Source organism: Pipra filicauda, unplaced genomic scaffold, assembly GCF_003945595.2.
Source record: "Pipra filicauda isolate LSUMZ 115617 unplaced genomic scaffold, ASM394559v2 scaffold8_size5757611_pilon, whole genome shotgun sequence".
Lineage (NCBI taxonomy): Eukaryota > Metazoa > Chordata > Aves > Passeriformes > Pipridae > Pipra > Pipra filicauda.
In genome coordinates this window covers 2,785,464-2,810,825 of record NW_024105087.1, presented here as the reverse complement: position 1 = coordinate 2,810,825, position 25,362 = coordinate 2,785,464, and the positions used below count along the sequence as shown (strand labels likewise).

Genomic DNA, 25,362 nt, shown 5'->3' with positions numbered 1-25,362 from the left:
GTTACAGAAATAATTGCTTGGCACAGCTTTTAGAACAAAATTATTTAGTCCCGGTAAAAGGACTGCACCTTTAATCAGGGATCCTAATTTGATTTTTTAGATGGGTCTGTCATTTGTCTGACAAGCCAAGTAACAAATGAATTCTGAATTGTATGAACTGGTCAACACGTAATCTGTGTCAGCTACTGCTGCAGTTCGCTGTAATGACTGACAGAAATATGTAGCAGTAATAATAAGAGAAGCTCAAGCCCTTTAAGTTAGCAAATACACTGGGCTAGTCTGGCCATATACATGTGATCCTCTCACGTCAGCTAGCTCTTGATTCCGGTTTTGAAGTCAAAAAGGTTTTTTTTTGGTTGCACAACATTCCAGTGTGCTGTGTTGTTTTCTGTCTTCTGTCAAAAACTCTTTAACCTTATGGGTCAATCAGACAAACTATTCAGTTTGACCGGTCTTGTTACAAGACTCTACCAACTAACCTGGTAAAAGGTGGGAGTTCTGTGAATCTGAAAAATGGTCAAGCCAACGAGTATTTTTTTGTCCTGTGGGCGAAACATTCAGGCCATCTTGTAGACAAAACTTACTGACAGCAAGGAGTCTTTTTTTTTACTTTTGAAGCACCTCTTCTTAAAGGTTTTCACGCAATATAGAGGGTCATACTGCACTTTGGCAGTAAACTGTTTTCATCGACAGTTTACAAGCAAAACCATGGAGAAAATTTGAAAATATTTATTAGTGTACTTGCACTTTAAATAATGAAAGAAAGGAGGAGAAGATAAGTTGTACTTAGAGGGTCTTTTTTTTTTCTAAACCATTTTTGTACATCTTTCTGTGTTTGTGTGCATGGGCCTGTTTAATTAAAGGTGTGAAAATTTCAATTGCTATAGAGATCTTCTTACATGGAAGTGATTTTTAATCCTTCATTAAAGAAAAGAATTAGCAGTAAATAGTTCTAAGAACAAAATATGGAAATAGAGTATATAAAGGGGTTTGGATATTAAGTCTTCTTAGTATTAATAATAAAAAGGATGTACTGCTTCTGTGTTTATGTGAGCAAATACATGCTCAAATTCAATGTGTTTTTGTTCATGTAGGGCATATTGATTTAGAATTCCCTTTATTCACATCCCTCTTGTCTTTCTGATTATTTTCTAGATGCAAAAACCTGCAATGAAGTTGACCTGGAAAACCCTGTAGATTGGGAAGTAAAGACAATTACTAGTGCTATGAAACAATATCTGCGGTAAGTCTCTCTCTCTTTTATTCATTTTTTAGACTTTGAATTCTTATTCTAATTCTCCTATGCGTTGTGTTATGCTATGTTACTTATATTTCCTATATTTTAGAGTAGAAGTTCATTTTGTGCAAATACCAGTTTTTTATTTGTCTTGAGGGAAGCAAAATTATGTAGAAACACTGGTACTCATGTTCACGAGACAAACCCCAAGATATTTTTGTGTTAGACATATAAGCGTTTCACTGATGGTTCAGACATGAATTGTTAGTCAACTTGCTAAGAACTGCTGCTGAAAGTTAGCTGAGATTGTTAAAATTTTTGCCTTTTTGTATTTCAGTGTGGTAGAATGAAAAGGTTGGGAAATTTTTAATAATTTCCTCTCCCTTCTGACCCTTGCTCTGATGTTCTGCAATAGTGATAATATTTTGAGTGTTGAATATTTTAAATAAGAATTTTAAATGTGTTCTCTATTTAAATTATTTTGCCAATTCCCGATCAAGTTATTTTCCTAAATTGCCTGGGATCATAAAACGTAGAAGTTTGGTGTATCTCTTGTAGTGTAACACAAATACAGTATTTTTAATCTGCTATTTTTATTAAAAGAAAATATTACTACAACTGATATCAAAGAATGCTGCAGAACAAGTCTTACAGAGTGTAGAAAAGAATAAAAAAAGAAAAAAGTGCACATGATGAAGTTTTTTCTTCCCTACAGTACTTCCCATCTGAGTGTTTACTCCAATATTTCATAAACATCAGTTAATAAATGGTTTCAAGTCTGGTAGTGATGGGGGTTCTTGTTATGTTAAAGGTTTTAACTCTGATGTTTTAACTCTGATTTCCTTTATTCGATGCATTTTCACTGAGGACTGAAGTTTTCAATTTCAGTTATTCCATTTGAAGTACTTTAGAATTTTGGATGGCTGCTGTTAAGTCAACTTAACTGTTGTAGGACCTTAGTGTCTTTCCAGTAAGGCATTGAGTTGTGAATCTTAGTGTTTTAGAAACACTAATGAAGAATTAATTACACAGTATATGTGTACACTCTTCAGTTGAGAAACAGTCTTGGTGTTGTAATTGGGAAAGGTACCTTATGATAGACTGGAGGCATCACTTCATCTCATGGAAGGTGAATGGATGCATTTAGTCTTATTTTCCTGATAATACCGAGTTTTCTGTTTGTGCTGGAAACTACTGAATTCAGCAGCCCCTGTAAAAATGATTACTTCCAGTACAAGGATTATACTACTGAATGTTAAAAAGGTTTCCTGCTTAGAGTAAATAAAGATAGAGGAGAATATAGTTAAATTTATTATGTCATCCTTGTTTTACAGAAGCCTTCCAGAGCCACTGATGACATATGAGTTGCATGGAGAATTCATCGTTCCTGCCAGTAAATAAATGACTGTAGTTCAAATAGAAATCTTTTGCTGTTGTACTGTTATGACCTTAGGAGCCCTCTGCAAATGCAATTTCAGAAAAATACCTCAACACAGTAAAAATACAGGAACAAGAAATAATAAATTATTTAAGAATATGTAGGTTTTAACCAGTTTTCAGTTCTAGTATGTGTCACATGTAATGGGACGGCGTAGAGCAGTTTTAATTTTTATGGAAGAATTTTGGATAGCCATTGTAAACATTCATTCTTATTGTCTTAATTGTGTAATGATGAACATCTACTTAATCTTTGATATTTTTTTTGCCTTCCATTTATAAAGAGTGTGAAGCTTAGTAAAAGAAAATACACTAATTTGAGCTCATTTGAGTCCTTAGAGCACAGCTGCCTGACCCTTGTTTTCAGTGCCTTGTTAGCTCTGTATTCAGGATGGCTTGAATGTTCCTCATGTATTAGTAGAAGGAAGAAAAGAACCGGCCAGATTACACTGTGGTAGTTCAAATACAGACTTGGAGAAGACACAACAGCATTTGTAGCTGTACATGGTATCTAGTGTACATGGAATTTTTTTGGAAGAGGATAGAGGGAAACTGTGGAAGAAAATTTTTGGCTAAGTATCAAACAGATATTTAGCTGATTTTCTTTCCAGCCTGTAGCACTTCTGGCAAACTGTGGAAAGCAAAATTAAAATAAACTTTGAGACAATTGCTTTATCATCTTCAGATTGCTATAATGACTTTCCAGGACTGCAGAATGTGTTTGCTTGTGGTCCTAAATTCAAAATGAGAATTAGCTCAGGAAATTCATTGCCAAAGCACATGCGAGAGGCCAAGTGCTTAAACAAAATTCAACATCCTTACCTAGATGGTGAGTCTTCCCGTTTGTATTGGAAAGTGTTAAAATAATTTCTTGACTTACGAAGTTTTGCCAGCAGTTTCTCGGTTTATTTTTCTTTCTCTATTTTATAGTCTCTTTCAATAAGGGAATTCAGTTGAAGTTACATTTTTTAAACAGTGCAGTGTTCATAAGTAGTAAACAATTCCGTAGGGGAGTTGATTCTGGGGAGGGAAATTTAATCAGCATTGCAGATCTGAGTTACGGTATACTTAAAAATAGGTAGTCAATGTTGTTTCCTATCTTGGCTATAAAAAACCAGCAACACTGGAAATAGTAAGGAATATCCTTTCCTCTGAAGCTACTGGGGGAGGAGCCAAAATTAAAACGTTCTTTCGATTTTGTTTTCTTTATACATATCGGTCCAGATTGAAACTATTTGAACTTTGACTGTATCTTGTGATTAAGTTGCTTAGCCATTCTTTAATTAGAGTTTTTGATTTCACATATATGTGAAATAGTCTTACTTTAAAGAAGGCCTACATTTTTCTGGCTGTCGGAATTTTGATTAGCTCACTAGAAGTTAAATGTTTTGCTTTTTGGGAGCCTTGTCTCTTGCAATCTGCGCAGGGGTGTTCACTGCAAAAGAATAAAACACGGCCCTAAAATCTGTAGCAATGTGCAAGGAAAAAAAAAAAACTGAAGCAATATGCACTGAAGAAATATGGTGGTATTTTATATGAAATACATTTAGCGATCAAACTTGCTTTACAGTAAAATGGGACCTAGTCAGTGGTCCTGGTGTCAAAATTTCTTGCATTCAGAATAGGTTCTAAACTTTTCTCTCTCTGTGCCTTCTAGTAATTGTTATTGTAGACAACGGAAATACTTCCATTACTCTCATTGTAACCACTGCTAAGATGTAATTTTGTGATTTAGTGCAACTTTGAGAAATAGGAAGGTGGTTTATTTTCATCTTTTACGGATTCTAGTTTTCATCTGTGTACAGTGAAACCTGTAGGGGCCAAAATTATTCTACTTGCAACAGACAAAAATAAAAAGCTCTTTGCTTATTTTTATTTTTGTACTGTACTAGAGATGGATTCCACTGTTATTCAGAGCCTTTGTCATAGTAATTTCAGTAGGGTTTTTTTGCGTGTTTATTCTTCTGTGTCTTCAGAGGTCATTAGATTTTCTAAGCGTATAAATCTTTTGCCTGTGTTAACTTATGCAGTTTCCAGTGCAAGTAACATAAATGCAGTATCATTAGCTGCACAGTACCAACAAAACTGAATTCTAATCATGAGGACAATCAGTTAATGATGCTAAAATGTAAAGTAGTACAGTTCCTCTCTGTGGCCCCCGGTAACATCGCTCCTCACCTTGCAGTAGATTTCTAAGCAGATGAGTCCAATGCAGCAAAACAATTGCTGCGTCTGTCGGTTTTTAAAAATAGATGAACAAAGGCATCCTTTTGCAGGTGGATTGAAAGATGAGTTCTCAAAATAAGCAAATAAGTTGAGAATTCTAGAACAATATTACTTGTGAAAACAAAGCACATATGTTCAGTATTGCTATGTTTGGAGATACATAAGTGGTGAAGCAAAGTGTGTGCAGTATGTTTCCATGCAGGGGTGGGAGAAGGCTTGTGTTTCTGGGGATTTTATTTTTATTTTTTGAGATAGTTATGTATTTCTATGTCCCGTAGAAAGTGGGAGTCCCGAATCTCGAGTCAATGCTGTTCACTTCTTGGTCCACAAACTGCCAGAAAAGAACAAAGAGATGCTGGAAATCTTGGTGAAACATTTAGCGAAGTGAGTGTTATGACCTGCTTTCCTACCCTGTCAGAATTCTTGTCTTTGCCTTAGTTTAACTACAAAGGGCCTTAGTTAAGTGTGGCTGGAGCCAGAGCCCAATTCGATGCTGTCACACACAATACCAAGAACCAAACGTGCAAAAGCAGACAAGACGTTTGACTCATGCTGTGTGTGTTTTGGCGGGAAAGGCAGAAATCTAATACCTTAATGAAGCCATATAAGTATTTACTTTAGCACTCCTGCCAGCAGTTGAGGGCTTGATTGAAGTGAGAAAGGGAACATTATACTTTCTTTTTGCAAGTTCTGGCAAAGGGAATAGTGGAGATCTGTTAGCAAATTTAAGTTGGTTTCACACTTGCCCTGGTCCAAGGCTAAGTGCGTTTTATATAGTTAAGTTCAGTAAGAGACTGGTTTGGCTTTTAAATTGCCAGTGGAAGAATGGCTTTTCAGTTTTCCAGAATTTAGTAATACTTTATTTGAAGAAACTCCGCAAAAAACCAAACTTCTAAAACATAGATTAAGGAGACGTAATGTTTTCATTTGTAGACTGCAGTTTCCAACAGTAATGGAAATTTTTCATAACCCATTTCCTGTTTTTTCCTTCAATTCTTTTCCAAAAGCGTTTCAAAGCATGCCAAGAGGAATCTAATGACTGTGGCAAACCTAGGGGTAGTGTTTGGACCAACCTTAATGAGGCCGCAGGAAGAAACTGTAGCAGCCATCATGGACCTGAAGTTTCAGAATATCGTGGTTGAAATCCTGATAGAAAATCACGAGAAGGTAAGTTTTGCTACATCTTTGCATTTCTGAGAATTGTCTAAACCAATCTGTTAGCCTAAATGTGTAGTGTGGAGTTAAGGATGATGTTACAAATAGCTTAATTCTAAGGAATATCTTCTGTACACTGTACGCTTTTGGTTGTTTATACTTGATAGTTATTCCTGTTCATAGGTGAACTGACATTTCATAATGCATATTTTCTGGCAGTGTAAGTGCTTATGTGTGTATAGCACATCAATAGATTTACATTATGATGTTTGCATGTGTTTTTTGATGAGCAAAAGTGATACAAAACTGGAAAAGAGAAAGCCCAGGCTTGGTTTTTAGCTCTTCCATTAAGTACTTTGACCAGGGTTTGAATTCATTGTTTTATGTCTTCATCTTTTCTCAGAGTTCACAGAGTAAAAAGAAGACTTTACTGTGAATTTTATGTGTAAAAAGCATTATCAGAGAGCCAGGTATTAACATTTCCTTTGTTTTCAGCTGAATGTGTGTTATTTTAAGCCTTTTATTTGAGGTAATGCTGAAAATAGAAGTTGTTGTTGCTGCTGTAGCAGTTGCCAGTTGCTGAAGAGCCTTGCATGTATAAGGTGCTGTCCAGAACATCACTGCATGTAATGTGGGATCTAAAATTAAAAATAAAAATTAAAAAGTCCTTTATTGGTCTCTTTATTTGGGGACTCCTTTGGGAGTCCCTTGGGTCTAAGCTGACTTGTGTAACTTGATGTTCGACGTACTGTTTACTGGGAGATGGACAGCATCTCCCTCACTCTTACTGTCAAAAAAAGTGCTTTGGAAAAATCCCAAGATGTGCTTTTCCCTCTTGTCTGTCTTAAGCACTCCAAGCATTGAAATAGTTATTTCCTTTAAAGGTTAACAGTGTTGAAATTGGCTATCTAAGTCAAGTGTTATCTACTGAAAATAATATATGTCTCAAGTTTTCTTGACAATGTAATTACATTTCCTCCCTGATTGATACAGGCTGGACAAAGCTTCTGTTGGCATAGCTGTGTCCACATGGTGGGTTTTGTTGGCTGAGTTGACTCAGGGTGTAATGCTGTCCTCACACGCACATTGAGCAGATATGGTATTGTTCTGTTGGAAAAATACTGGGCTGCAGATGTGGCTCAGGTTCTAAGCAATAAATATTCCAAGAGCTGTAACCCATGCTATTAATTTTAGATCTTATAAATGAAAGTAAACCTTGCAATAAGCTCATGATTTTAAAGCTATTGCAGTGACCACATAAATTTAAGAAAGTCAAGAGGGAGAGTGATCAGAGCCAGGGTGTTTTAATGACATATGGAGGTTGACTTATGCTTATTCAAATCACTAGATCACCACGATTATCACCATTGTTTTCTAATGCCAGCTCAGTCACATGTCTTTAATAACTGGACATCAATTTTACATTTGAAACATCAGTTTAGTGGCCTTTCTTGCTCCTCTGAAAATGTAGAGAAGCAGGGAATGGAAAGTACATCAATGTAATACTGCATCATTTTCCATAATTCCTTGGTTTTATGCCTTTTTTAGAACTAGAAGGGTGTAATTTTTAAGGGATTTCTTTCATTTCACTGCCATTTCTAACAGTGAACTTGCCATCAGTGGTCTGCCTGCAGCAACCTCTCCCACACTAGCACCGCTTCCAAGGTGGAAGGCAGCCCCAAGTGTGACCTCTGTATTTATGACAAAGGCAATAGTGTGTTAAGGCATTACAAAAATTTTATAGTAGAACTGAACATGTTACTTTTACAGTGAGCCTTCTTGATTTGGGGCAGACCAAGGACTTGCTTTAAAAGGCAAGTGCGGTAATTGGCAGTCTAATGTTCATTTTATATTGCTGTTTTGAATTTCTATGTGTTTCAGACTTTCTGAGAGACTTGCATTAGATATTTTATTTATAGCCCTAGCGAAGTTCTAGGAAAAGTCACCAACTGTAGGTTAAAATGTTTTAAAATACTTCATTCAACCACTGCTCCGCCTCTGCTAATTTTTAGCGGCTTCTGCTAATAGAAGCAAAGTTTGGAATTGTAGGAGAGTGAGGGAGTCAAGATGGAGGTACACTGACACAAACAGACTTGAAGCAACACTTCACACTTCGTGCATGTATAAATATGGCTCTGGTACTCTGCAGTGAGGCATTTCTTTTCCCCTATAGCAAATGAAATGACTAACAAACTTTTAAACTGGAGAAGCAACAGCTGTCAGCATTTCTAGTTTAAATACAGTAACTCGGTAGGCAAAATGGTAAAAAATTATTATGATTCCTCAAATATTTTTAAATTTCATTGATGTTCATTATGTCTCATGTGGATAGCTTTATTGAACAAGATTCACTTTTCAATTTTAGGAGGAGACATAATTAGGTTACTAGCTTTGAAATCCTGGTGCAGTCATTCCACTGTCATCACTCTGCTGGGTTCTAATTAGAGAATTTTTATGCAGTTTCTGTGTGGAAACCTGAATATGAGGACTTGCCCTGAGACAAGAATATAATGCCTAGTGAATAAGCTAGGGTGGATTTTTTTTAAGCATCGTTGGTATGTACATTTATTTCCTGATGGCTAGAAACCAGTCAGTACCACTCTCACCTTGTTTACAGGCTGCATAGATACTCCCAAACCATGCCTGTGAACCGATTATAGTAGGTTGAGGAGGGGATGTTTTGCAAAATCAGACCAATGCCAAGACTGGAATACTGAAACTAGATCATGCAGCCTGATGTGTTGATTAAATGGCATTAGAATTGCACAATGATTAAGACTAGGAAGGGAATAGAAGAGCATCAGGGAGATAATTGTTTATCTTTTTTTCTTGTCAATTATGGAAAAGTCTCCTCCAGGCAGAGTATTTCTCAGTGTCCAGTCAGAAGGTGAGCTGTAGAAGCAGATGAAAGAAGGATAAAAACTAGACCCAAGTTGAGACAATATTTTCCCAGGACCCTCAGAACCACCTGTGGAAGTGAGGCCAGTCTGGATGAAAACTAGACCTGTGAGCTGTCATACAGCTATAGGGGAAGGCCAGCCAGATATGCCATGTAAAGCAGGAGCACGTTCAGGTTTGATTATTCCATAGTTTTGCCTGGAGTTTTCATGTTTTGTGCTGACTGGGCTGTGTGTACCAGCACTCTTGTTTCCCTTTGCTTTGCAGGTCTTTAAGGTCAGCGTCCTTTCCTACTGGGCTGTCTTGTCCCCTGCTGCCTGACCATGTCTGTCTGGTCTCCTTTAATTTTTATGTCCCGTATCTTTCCCTTCACTAAAAAAGCCTCAAGAAATTCCTGTTTGTGTCTCATCCTTGTGTTCGTTTTGCTTTGAGGTAACAGGCTCAGCTGTGCTTGTGCAATGCTTGGGACAATCTTGGCCTTTAGGTAATCCTCTAATTAATTAGTCAACTTGGCCCCCCCTAAAGAGGTTCTGATTTCTCTGCCTCCCCAACATGAGTTTCAAGGGTTTAAATTAATTTTTCTTCTCAAGGATTTTGCAGTTTGGAAATCTGGGACATATCTGCTCTTCTGGTCTTTTCTCTGACTCACAGTGAGGAAGAAGGGTGGTCCACTCCACAGCAGCATGAAGAGCATGCACATGTTCATTTTGCTGTTTGTTATAATGTTTTGGCACCCTGTTAGAATGAATGTCACTATTCAAAGGGCTTATTTATTTGTCATGTAAAGATGTCTCAGTGGTAATGTGAGCCATTTTGGTTTCTCAATTCCCTGAACATTATTTTAAGAAGGAAAAAAACCGCACCAGGATAAAAAAAGTCCAAGAAATGAAAGAAGATGAGGGAGGAGGTTGGAATAAAAATCTCAGTGGGACTGGAATATTTAAACCAGTATATGGGGGAGGAAAGAATAGTGAGTACAAATGGCAAGATTACAAAAACAGAAAGAAGATGAAAATTACAGTGAAGGAAAATTAGAAGAAAAAATGAGGGGCTAGACAGAGGTCCCTTCTGCAGACTGAGAGGCCAGAGTCTGATGAAAGGGAATAAGTTTGGTAAAAGATACCTTTTTCTAGAATTCAAACAACCTGTGGGCAAAACGTTCTCAAAGACATTCATTCTGAAAAACTCAGTAGTTCCTATATATAAGGCTGATACACTTTTCTCTATTAATCTTTTTATAAAGGGGAAATATTTTATGTACTTTACACAAAATATGTCTTTCTTTTAGCTTTGAGTTGCTCAAAACAGTTTTATGTTGAATTTTTTAAAGGAAAAATAAATGTTTTATTTTTTCTTACTTTGGACATGTGTATGATTTTTTTTTTTAAACTAAAGGGAAGAGACCTTAAGCCAGCATCAACTTCATGTAGTGATCCCTGAAAAATCTTTAGTCTTAAAATGTATTACAGTGCATAATACATGCACTATTGGTGAAAGAGAAGAAATGGAAGCAGGTGTAGTCAGTTGTTTGTTTTAGAGTATGAAGCAGCACAGTCAGGTGTCTCCACATGGCAATCAAGCAGTTGTGCTGCAGGTGAATGCTTTAGGGGAGAGTGGCACTGCAATCATGTAAACTTAAGGCTATTTTTTGGCAACACAGCAGATCTTTTGAAGGCACACTAAAGGGACACGAGAAGTACTGAAGAGGGCTTGTTTCAGCTTTCCTGTTGCTTTGTCTTTGACTGCAAGGGAGGACCAAGAAGCAATGTGGTGTAATTGTGGTGGTTTGCTGTGGTGCAGCAATTTGAAACCTCCCCAAGCTGAATGTTTCTCAAGTCAACAAGCGTTTGACTTGGAGGGGGGGGGGGAAATTACATTAAAGTATCTCCATTAGGGCAGAGTTTGTGAAAAGACACGTGAGCTTCAGTTCAGGAAGTTATTCAGCATGTGCTAGACTTCAGGCATGTAACTAATCACAAGTGTCATTGGAACTATGCCTGAACTTAATTCTAATTACATGCCTTAATGATTGGCTGAATCTGAAGCAGAAAGGGCAACAGGCACAAGAAAGAAATTCTGGTAGGAGTCAGAGCAGCTCTTTCATTCCACTGTAGTGTGTGCAAGCTCTTTAAACCCTTTCTCTGCCCTGTGGATTGGAGAAAGCCCTTCCATGTGACACACACACACACGTGGTCTGGTAAACTGACTGCATTTTTTTGTTTTGTTTTGTTTAAAAACTGCAGTTTTCTAAGTCTTAATATAGTTTATGCATAGTAAGGAGAGTGTATATAAAATCTCTGCTCACGTTTGTGGCTGCAGTTGATGACATTAGAAGGAGTCTGGATCAATACCTGGATTGGTATGCTGTTAGACTGGTCCAACAGAAACAAAACATGTATTGTGAGAAACCATATTAGATTAATAAATAAAATAAAATAAAATAAAGAAGTCATGTTCTCAGGGATAGAATAGGTCTGCTGAGGTGCTGTACTACAAATAATATACAGATTTCTGATTTCTTGATTTCCCTTATTTCCAATTAATTTGGGGAAACTTCCCTCAACTTCATATGAAATTTCCAAGTGATACAGATCTCATCTTCCACTGCCCACAAGCAGTGTTCTCAAGTAAGTAAACAGAAAGGATGATAAGGGAGTGGAATTCAGTATTAGTTGACTAATATTTGCTTCAGTCTTGATGGAGAAGGCAGCAAGGGAGAAGTCCTTATGAAAACTGCTGAAATGGGTGCTCTTAAATAAAGTTTTGTTAGTCAAAGAAAATATTCTATAAAATGTTGCAAGGGGCATGGAGAGGAGAAAGCTGTGCTTCTGAAGAGTTTAAAAAGTAAATTCTTATGCAGAAACTGTTATGTAAGAACTATACCATATCACAGTTTTCAATGGCAAGTGAAGTTTTGAATTTACAAACTTATTTTTATTTATAGTGGCCAAACTGACCTGAATGTCATCGTGTATGATCATTGGTAATGGATAATAGTACAATATGTGCTTATGTATATGCATGTACTCTTTAGAATTCTAGTAGGCTGTTGCCTTACCAGAAAAGTTAGTGTATTTCAAACCATTAAGCAGGTTTTTGTATAAACAATATGTGGCAGTCAGCTGATAATACTTCCAATATTTTTGTGTGCATACCACTTAGACTAATAAAGCATCAGTACTTCATTTAGACATACAATAGAATAAGTATGTTCTTTTGCCTCCAAAGACCATGTAGTCATAATGTAAGATAAAAAATATGTATTTTAACAAGAACAAAGAGCAGAAAATAATCTACAAAGCAATAATGGGCAAATCCATGTAATGGCAGCAAGGAAATCTGTGAAAAAAAGAAGGTGCTAGTGAGGCTATGTGGTTGGCTACAGTTGGAACAGTGTCATTTGCAAAGATCTTGAAGATCTTGTCATTTCATTCTGATTCTTTGCTCAATGACAAGGGGTCAGATGTAGGGTTTTATTCTTAATATATCATTATTTATATTTCTGTTTATAAAATTTGTAAAGAACTAGGTGTGGCATATATATTTAGTTGTGTTTGTGTGGGGGGGGGCACACTGTATATATGTTTATATATTTATATTTCTTACAAATGAAGGGGAGATCATGTTTACCTGTTCTGTGTTTGGCCATGGTTGCCGCTTTTGCTGGGTCCTGACTTATGTTTCCAAGTGCCATCTTTTATCTTCTCAGGACTTCTCACACTCTTTGTAAGACAAGATACTGCAAACATTCTTCTTCTGCATTATTTTCTATTTAGGGATATGTTATGTTTTAGAAAGCTAGGTAATGAGATTGAGTATTCAATCTTTTAATTTTTAGGCATTTTTCTGTTGTTTTAAGTAGTTCCTGTAACTCAGCAAGATACACATAGCTATTATGTGTAATAGGAAAAGACAACCTTTTTAGAATACTCTCCTTGGTGTGAGTTAGAGTAGGTGAGCACAGAAGAGAAGGTGAATCTGGTGTTCCTGCTGGTGCAGTGGACAAATGAGTAAGTATTCCAAGCCTGGTAATATGGTTAACTCTCTCATTTCCCTCAATGAATAAAATGGCTTGGTTGACAGCAGTAAATGGGCTGCCATCAGGAGTGTTCTTCTCATGAATTGTTAAAAGGTGGAGGGAGATGTGATACGGGGGAAGCTGCAGTCTTTGTATCAGGAGTGCTACTTTTAGAAAGGCTGAGTCAACAAACTCATAATTCTAAAGTGATCAAAGGACGCACGTTTTTGACCTTGGTATGTTTTTTCCTTCCAGCCTTTCACAGCTGTCCTCCAGACTGTAATGCCATGTTTTGCAGGCTGTTTAGTTTCTTCATTAAATCTCAAATGTGAACTACACGGTTCAAGGTAGCCAGGGAAAATGAGTGGATATTAGAGGCTATGGATGCATCAGGTTTGTCTGAAAATTCCCTCAGTTTTTTTGTCACTCTTGTAGTTTGCAGATTGTCCACATCTGTAGTTTTTGTATAAGAAGAGCAGATAGGAGATACTCCAATCTCAGTAGGAGATTGAGACTCCCAGTGTCCAGAAATCCCTATAAACAATATTTCATTTAGTTAGGGGTAGTCAGGCTGTTAGGCAGATGGTCTCAGCAAATGATATCTTTGTAATGAAGAAAAGGCTGTCTTGGTTGGATGTAAGTTTTATTTATTGAGCTCTGTGGTCTGGCTCACAGCCAAGGATGTTTCCTGTTTCTAGTGTTGACTTATACCTGGTTACTTTCCAGGCTGCCTCCCCTGTTGCACTGTAATCCAACAGTGTGTGCCAGGCAACATCAAGAGCATTATTGATGCTTTCTTGTTGGTGGCCCTCTAGAGACTTGGCTTAAGGGAGCTTTAACTCTGGATCTGATTCTGTGCTCCCCCCCTCCCAATATAGGGATTGTGAATATTGTGCAAAGTTTTTTTTGTGGTTTGTAGTGGAATTCAAGCCTCAAAATCCAAAGCCTCAGAAAATCTGCGTCCTCTGCAATCTCATATAGGCCAGTGCACAGCAAGTCATATTTTACAGTGTATAGGTGCTGAAGTGCAAAAGTCAGGATAACTACTTTGAGGCAGGCACACCTGTATTAGAGTGGACACACCTTGGAGGGAGGTAAGTTGTTTAAGAATTCTAATTAAATTTTTGATAATTTTTATTGAAGATTTTGTAAATATTTCTAAAATATTGAATTAATTTTTAGAAATAATCAACTTTATCATATTTTTCACACTGAACACAGATTCTGTTTAAATGTCAAGAATTTCTGGGACGTGTCTTTTTTATTTATTGAATCATGTTTGAGAACCAGAAAAAAAAAGATCATGTCGACTTAAACTGGGAATGCAACAGGTTGATCTAATATTGTCCATAGTAAAGTAAAAATGTAAACCAGTAAGAAACTACAGTAACAAAGGATTATTTTTTTAGAGATTTCAGTACTCTAGAAGTTTTATAAAATTGTTAGAATTGGTACAGAAATCAGTTTTGAAATAAAAATTTTGTCCTAGCTCTCTAGAAGTTGATATTTTGTAATTTCTAATATTATTAAACGTTTAATACCTCCCAGTAGCTTATGTAATCCATTCAAATAGGGAATAAAAACCCTAGAACTGTTCTCTTATTGAATGTGGTTTTTATTGTTAAAAAATGGATTACAATCAGTGTACAATTAGTGGTTAGTGGTAATAATTAGTAGCCGAGCTACTGCAATGTATTTTACAATGCTTAGTTTCACCTTGAAATTCCTGAAATGCCTATATCAACAGTAAAATCATAATTTGACATAAAATACATTGTTGCTTTATGTTTGCAGAAAGTGAAAAAAGGACTGGTACAACCACTGTCTTCATTATCTTACGGGGAAAAAAGAGTAGACAATTTATCAGAGTAAGAGCACACTGTGAACCAGGAAGACAGTTGGCCTCTTTTTCTGAGCATTTTTGTCTCTAGTATAGATATCTGGTTTTGGTTTTGTACAGATTGCTGGGTTTAACCTGAATTGGGTTTGCATTATGTTGAAAAGAAGCTAAGTCAAGGAAAGACCATGGCGATAAGTTTCTCTTGCTCTATCCTATTAGTTAGCTTATAAAATATTCTTTGATCAGCATATATTATAGCCAGTTGTCATGGAAATGCAAGGAGTACCTAGCCATAAAGTGTATAAGGGCAGAGCAGTATATGTGGCCTAGGTGAAAGGTGTCTTATAATGTTCAATAAACATTAGTTGAAGTGTCTTGTGTGTTTCTTTTCCTTACCAGCGGCAAATCAAGTCTGTATTGAAGGGAAGTTACCAAAATAAACACCTGAACGGATGTTATTTTTGTCATGAGAAATACAGTCCTCTAAAACATATGATTGTAGTAGTGGAGGCTAAACCACTAGCCAAATTTCAAAGAATTTAGAATGACCTTGCACATTCTTGCCTCCTTTGCATTAGACAGTGACTTCTGGTAGTCTGATTTGTGTTTGTATCTTCAAAGGAAATAGATTCATGTCCTGTATGGCAGGTGTTATGGGAGTCATAGTGTTTTTGTCTTGCAATAAAATCATGGTACAGCTTTAAGCTGTTAATGATTTTTTTATAAGTTTATCCTCATTAGCTCTATTACTAAACCTCCATTTTTTTCCTCCCCTCTTTTTCATTCCACTCTGTCCTTGCTGTTTGCCTCCCACTGATTTTTAGAGGAAATTTTAATTACCCCAGTGAAACAAAGCAGACAGAGATGACCTGATGTCTGGGTCTTTTCCTAAAGTGATTCCTGGCAAACATACTGAAAATCATTAATTAGTTCTGCTTGAGACCAGAAAGAACAGATCAGTATTCTCTTGTAGCAGCAGAATCTAATCTACATTTCCGTGTACAACTATACATCTAGTCATAAACTTGTGGAATAGGCCAAGTTAAATCCTCCCAGCCATGGCTTTTTTGAATATCTAAAATCAGCTCTAGTAAGAGCTCAGGATCTAGAGTCCAACGCTGTTGTTGCAGATTAAGGGGAATCTGGCAGAATTCCTTGGGCTGCTGCCATGTGGATCTGCTGGTAGAATACAGTACGATAATATGTTGAATTTGGCTCATTACTCTCAAGAAATGCTGCCATAGACTTTGTGGGATACATATTTAGGAATTGGAATGGTTATATGTAGGGATGGTCTTGGGCTCACTGCTCTAGACAGAGCTGGTATTAGCACTGTATATCCAAGATGGTTTGTGGTTTGTTTAGTCCCAATATGCATTTTATACTACTGAATAGAGAGAAATAGGTCAAACTTACCTGTGTTTTAAATTGCTTCACAAAAGCTTAATCTTTTTTGTTGTAACTTTTACGCTGCAGGTTTGGACGCTAATCCACCGCTTCAGTCAGTGTGCACTTTGAGATTCTGCTTTCATGTAAGGTTAGACTTAAAGAACCACTTATAATAGTGGGCTAACTGGGACTGACTAACTCATCCAGCTAACTGTTGGATTAGTTGCTTGATTAAAATTTTGAGTGCGACGTGCGTTAGTCTTCTCCCAGATTTAAATTATTACACTTATCTTCTGAGTGTGCCCCTTGTTAGGTCGATAGCAGGATGCCAGTGCTTTTAAGAACTAAATTGTAGAGAACTGATGCAGTTCTAATGCAGTTTGGCCACAGTCTCAAAAACTGTAACACTGGATGTGACTGTGAAATCTTTTAAACTTTGAGGTTGGTTTAGTATATTTTTATTGTTTCTTGAGTGACGTAATGCAATGAGTGGACTTTGTTCTTGGCTTTATAACAGGCATTAATCTGAGCTTTGGTAATTTCTGCAGTCCAGATGAATGATAGTGGTGGATCTGACTTTAAGGGAGGGTTTTTTTTCGAGTAGCATAAAGATCATCTGTTAAATAGCACATTGCAATCCTGTTCTTCCATGGGAGGGTTTCCCTCCCACTGGATATATGTGATTGCCTCGCCATGGATCTGCAGTGCAAGCAGGTTCTCTGAAAGTTGGTCATCTGTGGTCCCATGCTTTTGTGCTAGTCAGTCAACACACAACAATGTTGGTACCGTTTCAGGTGCTTGTATTGTGTGTGTATGATTTTGAATTCAGTCTTCTGTGCGTAAACAGTGGGCTTCTGACAGCAGGTATCTTTTATTAGCTGTGAAACATTTATATTTCAGTGACATTTAAATAATTGATAAGGCTAAAAGCAAATTTTAATAAAACAAAAAAACTTTTCTCCCCACTGCTGAAATAAAGCAGGTCTCTATCCCCCCATTCCCAAGCAGACCTTACAATGAGTCTGTCAAGCAGCAGACAAATATCCAAGGAATGATGAAAAGTGCTTGCCTATTTAAATGAAAATGAAGCAAGAAAGAGAAGCTGAATGCTGTATGTGCACTTCTTAAGGCAGAGGCTGATATTCTGCTTGCTTTTCAGATGCTCACCTTTGCAAAACTGGTACCTGCTGAGGCTTTGGCCTGCAACAGAAAGAGATTTCTGCTACTGAAAAAAATAGGCCTAGTTATGGCTGGGCTGGACTCGATTTTCCTACTAAAAAGACAAAATGAAAATACCAAAGTATGGATGAACACAGCTATGAACTGCTTGAAAGAGCAATAAGTCTTTTTGTCTTCTGCTTTTCTGAGTCTTAGTTTCTTATGCTAATACTTTTGGAGGAGTATATTGCATTATTTGTGAGAGACAAGTAAAAAGCACTGAAGAACTTCACTGCAACCTGTGCAAGTCACCTAAGTTCACACAAGAAAGCTCATCTCTTATAAAGTACTCCTGGGGAATACTTGTTCTTCTCACCATCATTAATTTCAGCAGAGATCTGTGGATAAGGCTGTGCAAATAAACACAGCTGCGGAATGTGACATAGTAAACAACATGCTGAAACCTCTTGGCAGAGAGTTTTTTGCCAGAGAGCCCAAATGCAACACTTAGTCCGTGGAAAAGATGGCATTTAAAGTTTTGGTACTTTTGAATTTTTCAGAAGCAAATATTTATCCCTAAAACTGCTCAATCTAGCCTTGTTTTTACACATAAGGGGGCAGTGTGGTACTGTTAGCCAAGTGCCATGTAGGTGCACATTAGATTTCGTTATTATATATTGCATCATGTTTTAAGAAATGGCTTTAGAACTCTGAGCACAATTAGAGCTTTGTCACTGCCTGAGAGTGCTGCTGTGTCTGTCCTGGGGAGAACCAGGTTGGACTGTTTCCTTTCTTCTTTGTAAACATTTTGTTTTTAGAGAGTTCCTTGCGCTATTTTGGCGCGCTCTCGTAATCCCTTGTTCACAGGCATGTGAAGGGAGGAGAGACAGTTTTCTTAATGCTGGTATGGGCAACTTCAGATGACATCATTTTACCTCCTGCACAGCAACATTCACTTATTGGGAAGGAAGGTAGTATTTTCACTGGTGGTTTTCTTTGCACACTGTATAGAGGCTTCTGGCCCGCTGCTGCCCAGTTTTGGGAATATGCTAACTTTTCCACAGTTTTCATAGAAAGTGGGATTTCTTGATTACTTTGTACCTGCCAGAACAAGAATGATGATTAAGTAGCTGTAAGTCAGCATATATGTGGGTTCTTGGGTCATCTTATTCCTTCACATTGATATTCAGGGTTAACAAGCCAGGATATGATGATATTTAGAGTTTCTAGTACTTTTAACATGATGTCTTGAGTGCGTTAGTACAGGATGCTTATGGCACTTTTTTTCTCACCTGTACAGAACCTGACTGGCTTTTAGCTTCATACTGCACCTGACATGTGCTGTGATAATCCAAAAATGTGTTATCTGTGTTGTCTCTTTATGCTTTCCACATGAACTTCTAGTTCATGAAAAGCTTCTCCTTCAAAGATTCATTACAACTCTCCTCTTTGTCATATATCCTTATAGTAAATATTATAATGTAAAGTTGCAAGAACATCATATAATATTTCATTATACCTTGCTATATTACCGTGTTGTGAGGTGCCATACAGACACAGGGCTTTTCTTATACAGCTTCTGTTTGTGTTTTTCTTAATCTACTGCTTTGTCTTTGGTGAAATGCATATTAAGTTGGTTTGTTCATGTGAGTCTGCCATGATCACTTGTAAAAGGCTGCTGTTAAATTGTTCATAAGCACACTGATGGTTTTCTACAAGTAAATCAGCATCATTAGACTGTATGTGTCAGTTAAAGTAAAGGTGCTATCAGGTACAGCAAATCTGCATTGCTGGTTAATTCATTCAGAGAGAAATGTCATGGTATTTTTGTGTGGAGTGGTGATGTACTAAGGGTCATGGCTCAAAAGATAAAATGATGACAAGAAATGCAATCCTTTTTATATTCATTTTTGTGGATGTCAGCATTTAATATAAATTTGTCTCAATATGCAATAGTTAACTGAATAAATTCTCACATGTTTTGTTACTATGGTATTTCTCACTGCAAACCCCTGCCCACAAAATTTTCCCCTTGCTCTCTTAGAGAGTATGGTGTTTTCCTTAATTAAAATGGCTGATAAAATGATATCACAAGTTTTGAAAATTAAAATTGATATTCTGGCAAAATCATAAGTTTTAGCTAAAGCTATGAAGCTTTTTGGTTACTGGTTCCTAAAGTTAGTATCCTTCTTTTTCTCCTTCCCCTCCATCCTGGCTGGTAAATGTGGCTGCAAATATTTTGTCTTTGAATTAACTGACTGGCAGCTTGGTTAATGTGTAGACAGTGCTCTTGGTTATTTTATTTATCTACTTATTTATTTATTTTAAAAGCACTCATTAAAAACCCACGGCATACTCCCAAACTTGAAGGAATGGATTTTTTGGCTCCTGTCTGCTTTGAATGAAATCCAAAACAAATGTTGTTTGATAATGGTTTACAGTTGCATTACACAGGTTGCTCTTCATGATAAATAATTAACACCCTTTGTGTTCTTGATTGCAGATTTTCAAAACCCTGCCTGATACCACTTTCCCCGAGCCAATCTCTATGTCAGTATCTCCTCCAAATGCCCCACCAAGGCAGTCGAGAAGACAAGGACAACGTATTAAGAGGCCTCTGGCTGTTTACAATCTCTGCCTTGAGTTGGATGATGGTAAGATGTTAGTAATAATTTCAGTCCTTGCATCAGATGGGCTGCGTATCCTATCTACAGAAGGTGTTTTCATTTCATGTTTCAATTTGTATACATGTGTGCGTGCACATGCATGCTTGTTTAATTGCTTTGGAACATGCAAAGAAGCAAGGAGAGCTCCAGAGAAAGGAGAGCAGGGAGTGCTGTCCTGTGACATATGTTTAAAAGTAGGACGAACTGTCTTAAATATGCTCTTCTCCTCTAAAAAAGAAGCAGCTCTTGTTTCTTTGGGGAAATCTCTTTGACCTCTACTGAAGATTACGCAGCCATAAGATAAATGGAGAGAGAACTAAAATTAAAGCAAATCTTTTATGAGAAGAGCTAATGCACTTTACAGTTAAATTCATCTGGATTAAAGGCTCAGGTCACCACTGCACTGGAGAATACCACTACTTCACTTGAATCTTTAATACCTTGCTGTAACTAGCAGTAAATACTTGTCAACTTGCCTTACTGTTGAGAAGCAATGGGGAAAAAAACCCAACAACAGTCTTGTTTTTGCATGGAGTCTGCAGCAGCAACATACAGTGAGGCAAAGGGTGTATAACATCTTATGTATTCTGACTGTTGGCCAGAAACATAATGATTTTCCTGAAATATCATTGCTTGGGGGTACGTACAGTACTGAGGAGGCAAGTCAGGGCTCATTTTGTGTTACAGATTTTCTTCACCCTATTCCCTTTCTCTCTCCTAATGTTTTTAGTGAATTTCTTTTCACATGAAGAACCATGTGAAAAGGGATCAGGGGATCAGGGCACAAAGTCCAGTAGCAGCACGTGGAAATAAACAGGAAGATTTTGAACTCCTGCTGCAGTATGAGATTCACTGGTGAACTGTCATTAAATTGGTGGTCAACAGTTTTGAATTTTGTAAGGAAAGAGTGCAAATACTCACAACAGATGTTAAGTGCAAGTTTTAGAAATAAACTCAGGACTGTTTATAGTCTCAAAGCCAGTTTTACAAGGAGTCAGCAAGAAATTCAGCATTCCTGCCATTGGATTTAATTCACCAGAGAGATACATAATCTCTGTGCCTTTCTTGCATGAAATATGAAACTAAATGCCTTGACTAGAAGATGTTTAAGGTGTAGTTACTTAAAAAGCTTAAACTGTGTTAATTTGAATAATATGCTACCAAAAGCTAAGAAAGCTGTTGAGCTATATTTACAACAATAAATTTATCCTCATTTGAAAAACAAAACAAAATTGAAGCCATTCACAGAGCTGTTCACATTTAAATTTGAATGTGAATCCCAGCAGACTGCAAGAAGTACCACAACTACTCCAATTCCGTGCTGCAAGGTGTGCACTGAGGACCTCTCAACACAGCTGTGACCCAAACACAGTGGGCAGAAAGTATTTGATGGATTAATTTATTTTAAGAGCCAAAAATACAGTGTTACTGTTGAAAATGGTTATAAAAGTTCAATTTCTCCTAAATTCAGTCCATATTCTTGTCCAATTTGGGCATCTTGACAAAGAGAAGAACTGGGATTGCTAAAGGCTGTAATAGTTATATATCATACAGAACTTTGGTACTTGTCTGGGAATTCTAGTGGGGTGAATTGCAGAATAACCCAATATGTCATTTTACGTGGTAGGACTGTGATGAAGGCTGAATTGCTACAGGTAAAATTTCAGTGGGATCTGATGATAATATTTCCCCTTGTAACTATGGAAAAAAATGTCCTCTGTAGTCTCTGAAGCTGCCGCTGAAGGTACCAGTGTTCTCAGCCTGTTGTTGCTAGAAACTGGCTGTTGGTAGGTCCTGAGTGCAGGCTGATGCTCATTTTACTTGTGTTTAGGCAGACAGTTGTGTCAGTGAGGGGGGAAGCAGTTAGGACAGAGGCTGTTTGGCACGTGTGCCATATGCATGCTGTGTGCAGTACCCTGAGCCCAGCTGTGCCATTGCACGGTCTGAAGAACTACCCCAGTGGATCCAGGGTCTGTAAATCACCCAGGCTCCTGAATTATCTAGTCACTGAGGAGAGCTCAGTGCCTCCAAATAGGCTTCGTGGCCTTCAGTTACTTTGTTCTTTGGAGAGGGGGGGAAGGAATAAAAGTGAGCCTGGGCTTCATTCCATATTTACCTAGTTTCTTGGCTAACAAATGCATGTTTTATAACTGCTCTTTGGAAGATTTTTATCCTGTGTGTGTTTTTAACAGGAAATTAAACATTAAACCCCTTCCCTCCCCCCCCCTCTTTATTCACAATGGCATGAGTTAAGCACCAGGCACAAGTCAGTGTTTTGTATTTCCTGGATATGGCAAAATTATCATAGTCTTGTTTTAAACAAGCAGCTGATACATATTTATGCATAAATATATTTGTAGACAAATGTATCTCTAAAGTTATTGTAATTATATATAAATATTCTCTATGCCTTGAAACTAGAAGTATGTTGGAGACAAAAATGTCTCTGTGCTGGAAAACTTCTTGAGTGTGTTTCTTTTAGGATTGTTATGCAAACCAGGAAATTGTTAGAAAAGCGGAAACAAGTCTTTAGCTATCAGCTGCTCCAGGGAGTTAACAGGCTTCAGAATCCACTGCTTGAATTGGAAATGCAGGGTTCGGGCCAGGTTTCTTTTTAAAAGCACGTTTGCAGTCGAGAAGCTTCTTGACTGCACACAAAATGTATGCAGCAACCACCCAGAAAGAGCTGTAAGTGACATAAATATTGATAGATACAATAACTGAAGAACACACACTATGTTTGATAAAAATCTTTATTTTGCCTTCTAGTAATTAGCTGTGCTGAATTCTGATAACACATAGATTTTCCTTCCTTGTACATGGAAATGAGATGATTAAACCTATTTGCAAACAATTCAAGTGTTATATTTACTACTATAAGGGTCTTCATTTCCTGAAAGACCAAGTGACAGATGATACTGTCTGTTTTTCTTTCAACTTCTTTCCTCTGTGGTAAGCCAGTTACTAAATTTTCACTCTGAAGTTTTTCGACATCCCAGTGTCTCAAGTAGAACTAGACCTAATGGGGAACTCTGAGCTGCTTTCGTACGTGGCCTAAATCCAAACTTCTTGTTTCAGAAAGTTGCAGATTTGTCTGAGATTTACATTAGGATCAATTCCAGAGCTTTCTAGTCTTCTAAAATGGAGACATGGGATTTGGTTTTTGGTTTTGTTGTTGGGATTTTTTTTTGTTTGGTTTGGTTTTTCTTTTTTTTTTCTATTTTTGGAAACTGCTTTTTTCTTTCCCCCTCCCCCCCATTATCTGAATGAATTTTAGGTGAATTAAGTAGCAATGCAGAAACTCCCGTGGCTTACAGTCTCAGCTGTATACAAATGACTTTTCATTCTCTCTCTGTCTCTCTATGCAGAGAGGGAAGGACTATTAGCTTGAACAGGGAGATGTTTATCCTGTTCTTCTAAAAATGTCATTGGGTCTTTATTTTCCATTTGGACAGTCAATATATATCAGAAGAGAGCTCTGTTTATACTTCTTCTAGAGGGCAATGCAGAATTTTAGTTTTGTTCCCTTACAATTTTATTTAAAATTTGTATACCTTTCTCATCTTGTAGCAAAATAAACAGGTTTGGGTTTTTTGGGGGGAGTTGTTTTGTTTTGGTTTTTCTGTTTTGGTTTTTCTGTTTGGTTGCTTCATGCAATTTTTTTCAGTGCCAGAGACTTAGAGATTATTAAACTATTTTGCAGGGCTACTAGAACAACATGGGGAGAAAAGTCCTGTGTAAGGTAGGGAGAATAATGCAGTCCATCCAAGATGAAGAGAGAATCAGCACAGGTTGCATAAATCACACCTGGAGTCAAAAAATGGGTCTTGTGTAGCAATTTGTCCAACTAGAGAACTACTTGTTTTCTAAACAAACCAAAATATACTTTTTAAGCCACAGTGCTTGCTGATGCCTTATTCTATTTGAACACACTTTAGGAGTCAAAGTTTCTCATTCGCACATACATGGACACAGCACAACAGCATCATAGGGGGGCTGCATTGTTCTGTTTTTAAGGCATTAAAAACAATGCTTTAAACAATCCCCCCACTCTGGAACTCGTATGAGGTGTTTTGTGATAGCTTTTTGTTGCTGCTTTAAACTAAATACTGTATTTATAGTGATTTAGAAAGCAGATATTTGTCAAGAATTCTAAAAGAAATAAGAATAAGAACTGCTACTTAACCCTTTAAAACTTTGTGCTAACTTATATTACCTTTGAAGTATTTAGGGTAGCATAAGTATGAATGGAATTTAATGTTGAATAGGAGTAGCTGATTTTGATTTTTTTGTGGGAATTGGAGTGAGACAGCGTCCTAATTTGGGGGATAAATTAATTTGCATGAATTCAATTGAATTACTTCATCAAAGTAAAACATGATACACGTAATGGCTACATAGCTTCCATGCAATAGTCCCTCTCCCTTCTCCTCCCATTGCTTCCTGCCCCAAACACATAAGTAAAAAAATCATAAACTTCATTTGGAATTACTGAACATAAACCTGGGATGTTAGAGAAAACCTTGGATTTATAAGGAGACTGGTCTTCTGGGCTGGAACAGCCCAGAGCTGCAAGGTTGCAGGTGTGAAACCTGGCCTTGAACTCTTTCTATTTCTGAATCTGCTGCTTGGAAGTGTTTCTGTAACCTGGCACATAGTAGGGGAAATGGAAAGAAAAGCAGCTACATAGGCATATCAAAAAGCCATAAGGGCTTGCAACGCTTGCTTACAAAGCTATTGTTAACAGCTGAGCAGAACACAAGCTACGCTGTCACAAAATAAGTGCAGCAATGTTAGTCATGAGGGGGAGATCAGGCAGGATGACTGCTGTTTGCCATGTAGAATTTAAGACAGTTTGTATTTCGTCTTGCTGCAAGAATAGTTCCTATGATTCTATGTGATCTATCACAGCTTTTTCCACCTGATGGCTCCGAGTAGGATGAGTGCTATACAAATTTAAAAGTGCTTTTGAGCTACTGTCAGTAAAGGTGAAGCTTTTTCTTATGTAATAGTGGGTATGTATAGAGGGCCTACTTTCCTATCAGATAATCGACTTCTGCTTGGAAAGTTTTGGGTCCATACAAGGTACTTATTTTCTTGGAGATTTGAAATAATCTGGGTCCATACTTTGTATATGCAGTATACATTGTCTGGCCATTGTTATCCCTGTGAGTAGTCTACTTGCTGCAGCCTACTTGCTGCACAGTTATCAAAAAGCAAATTTAAGTGTCATGATGTAGTAAACATCTAAATTTTACATCTTTTAGAATGAGGTGTGTCAGATCTTCATGGTTGGTGTGAGAATTGCCTTAGTATCATTGCCAGTGCTTGTCTGCTT

General features: G+C 37.3%; 1 protein-coding gene across 2 annotated transcripts in view; it reads left to right on the top strand.

Annotated features, from left to right (window-relative positions):
- The window catches only part of ARHGAP10 (Rho GTPase activating protein 10), a 147,916-nt gene that overhangs the window by 87,824 nt on the left and 34,730 nt on the right, over nt 1–25,362 (top strand). For both annotated transcript variants that reach the window (XM_039391047.1, XM_027732843.2), the window contains exons 15-19: nt 1,156–1,243; nt 2,572–2,630; nt 5,179–5,284; nt 5,908–6,067; nt 19,862–20,012. In XM_039391047.1, coding sequence (XP_039246981.1) covers nt 1,156–1,243; nt 2,572–2,630; nt 5,179–5,284; nt 5,908–6,067; nt 19,862–20,012 — 564 coding nt within the window. The remainder of the gene's footprint in view (nt 1–1,155; nt 1,244–2,571; nt 2,631–5,178; nt 5,285–5,907; nt 6,068–19,861; nt 20,013–25,362) is intronic.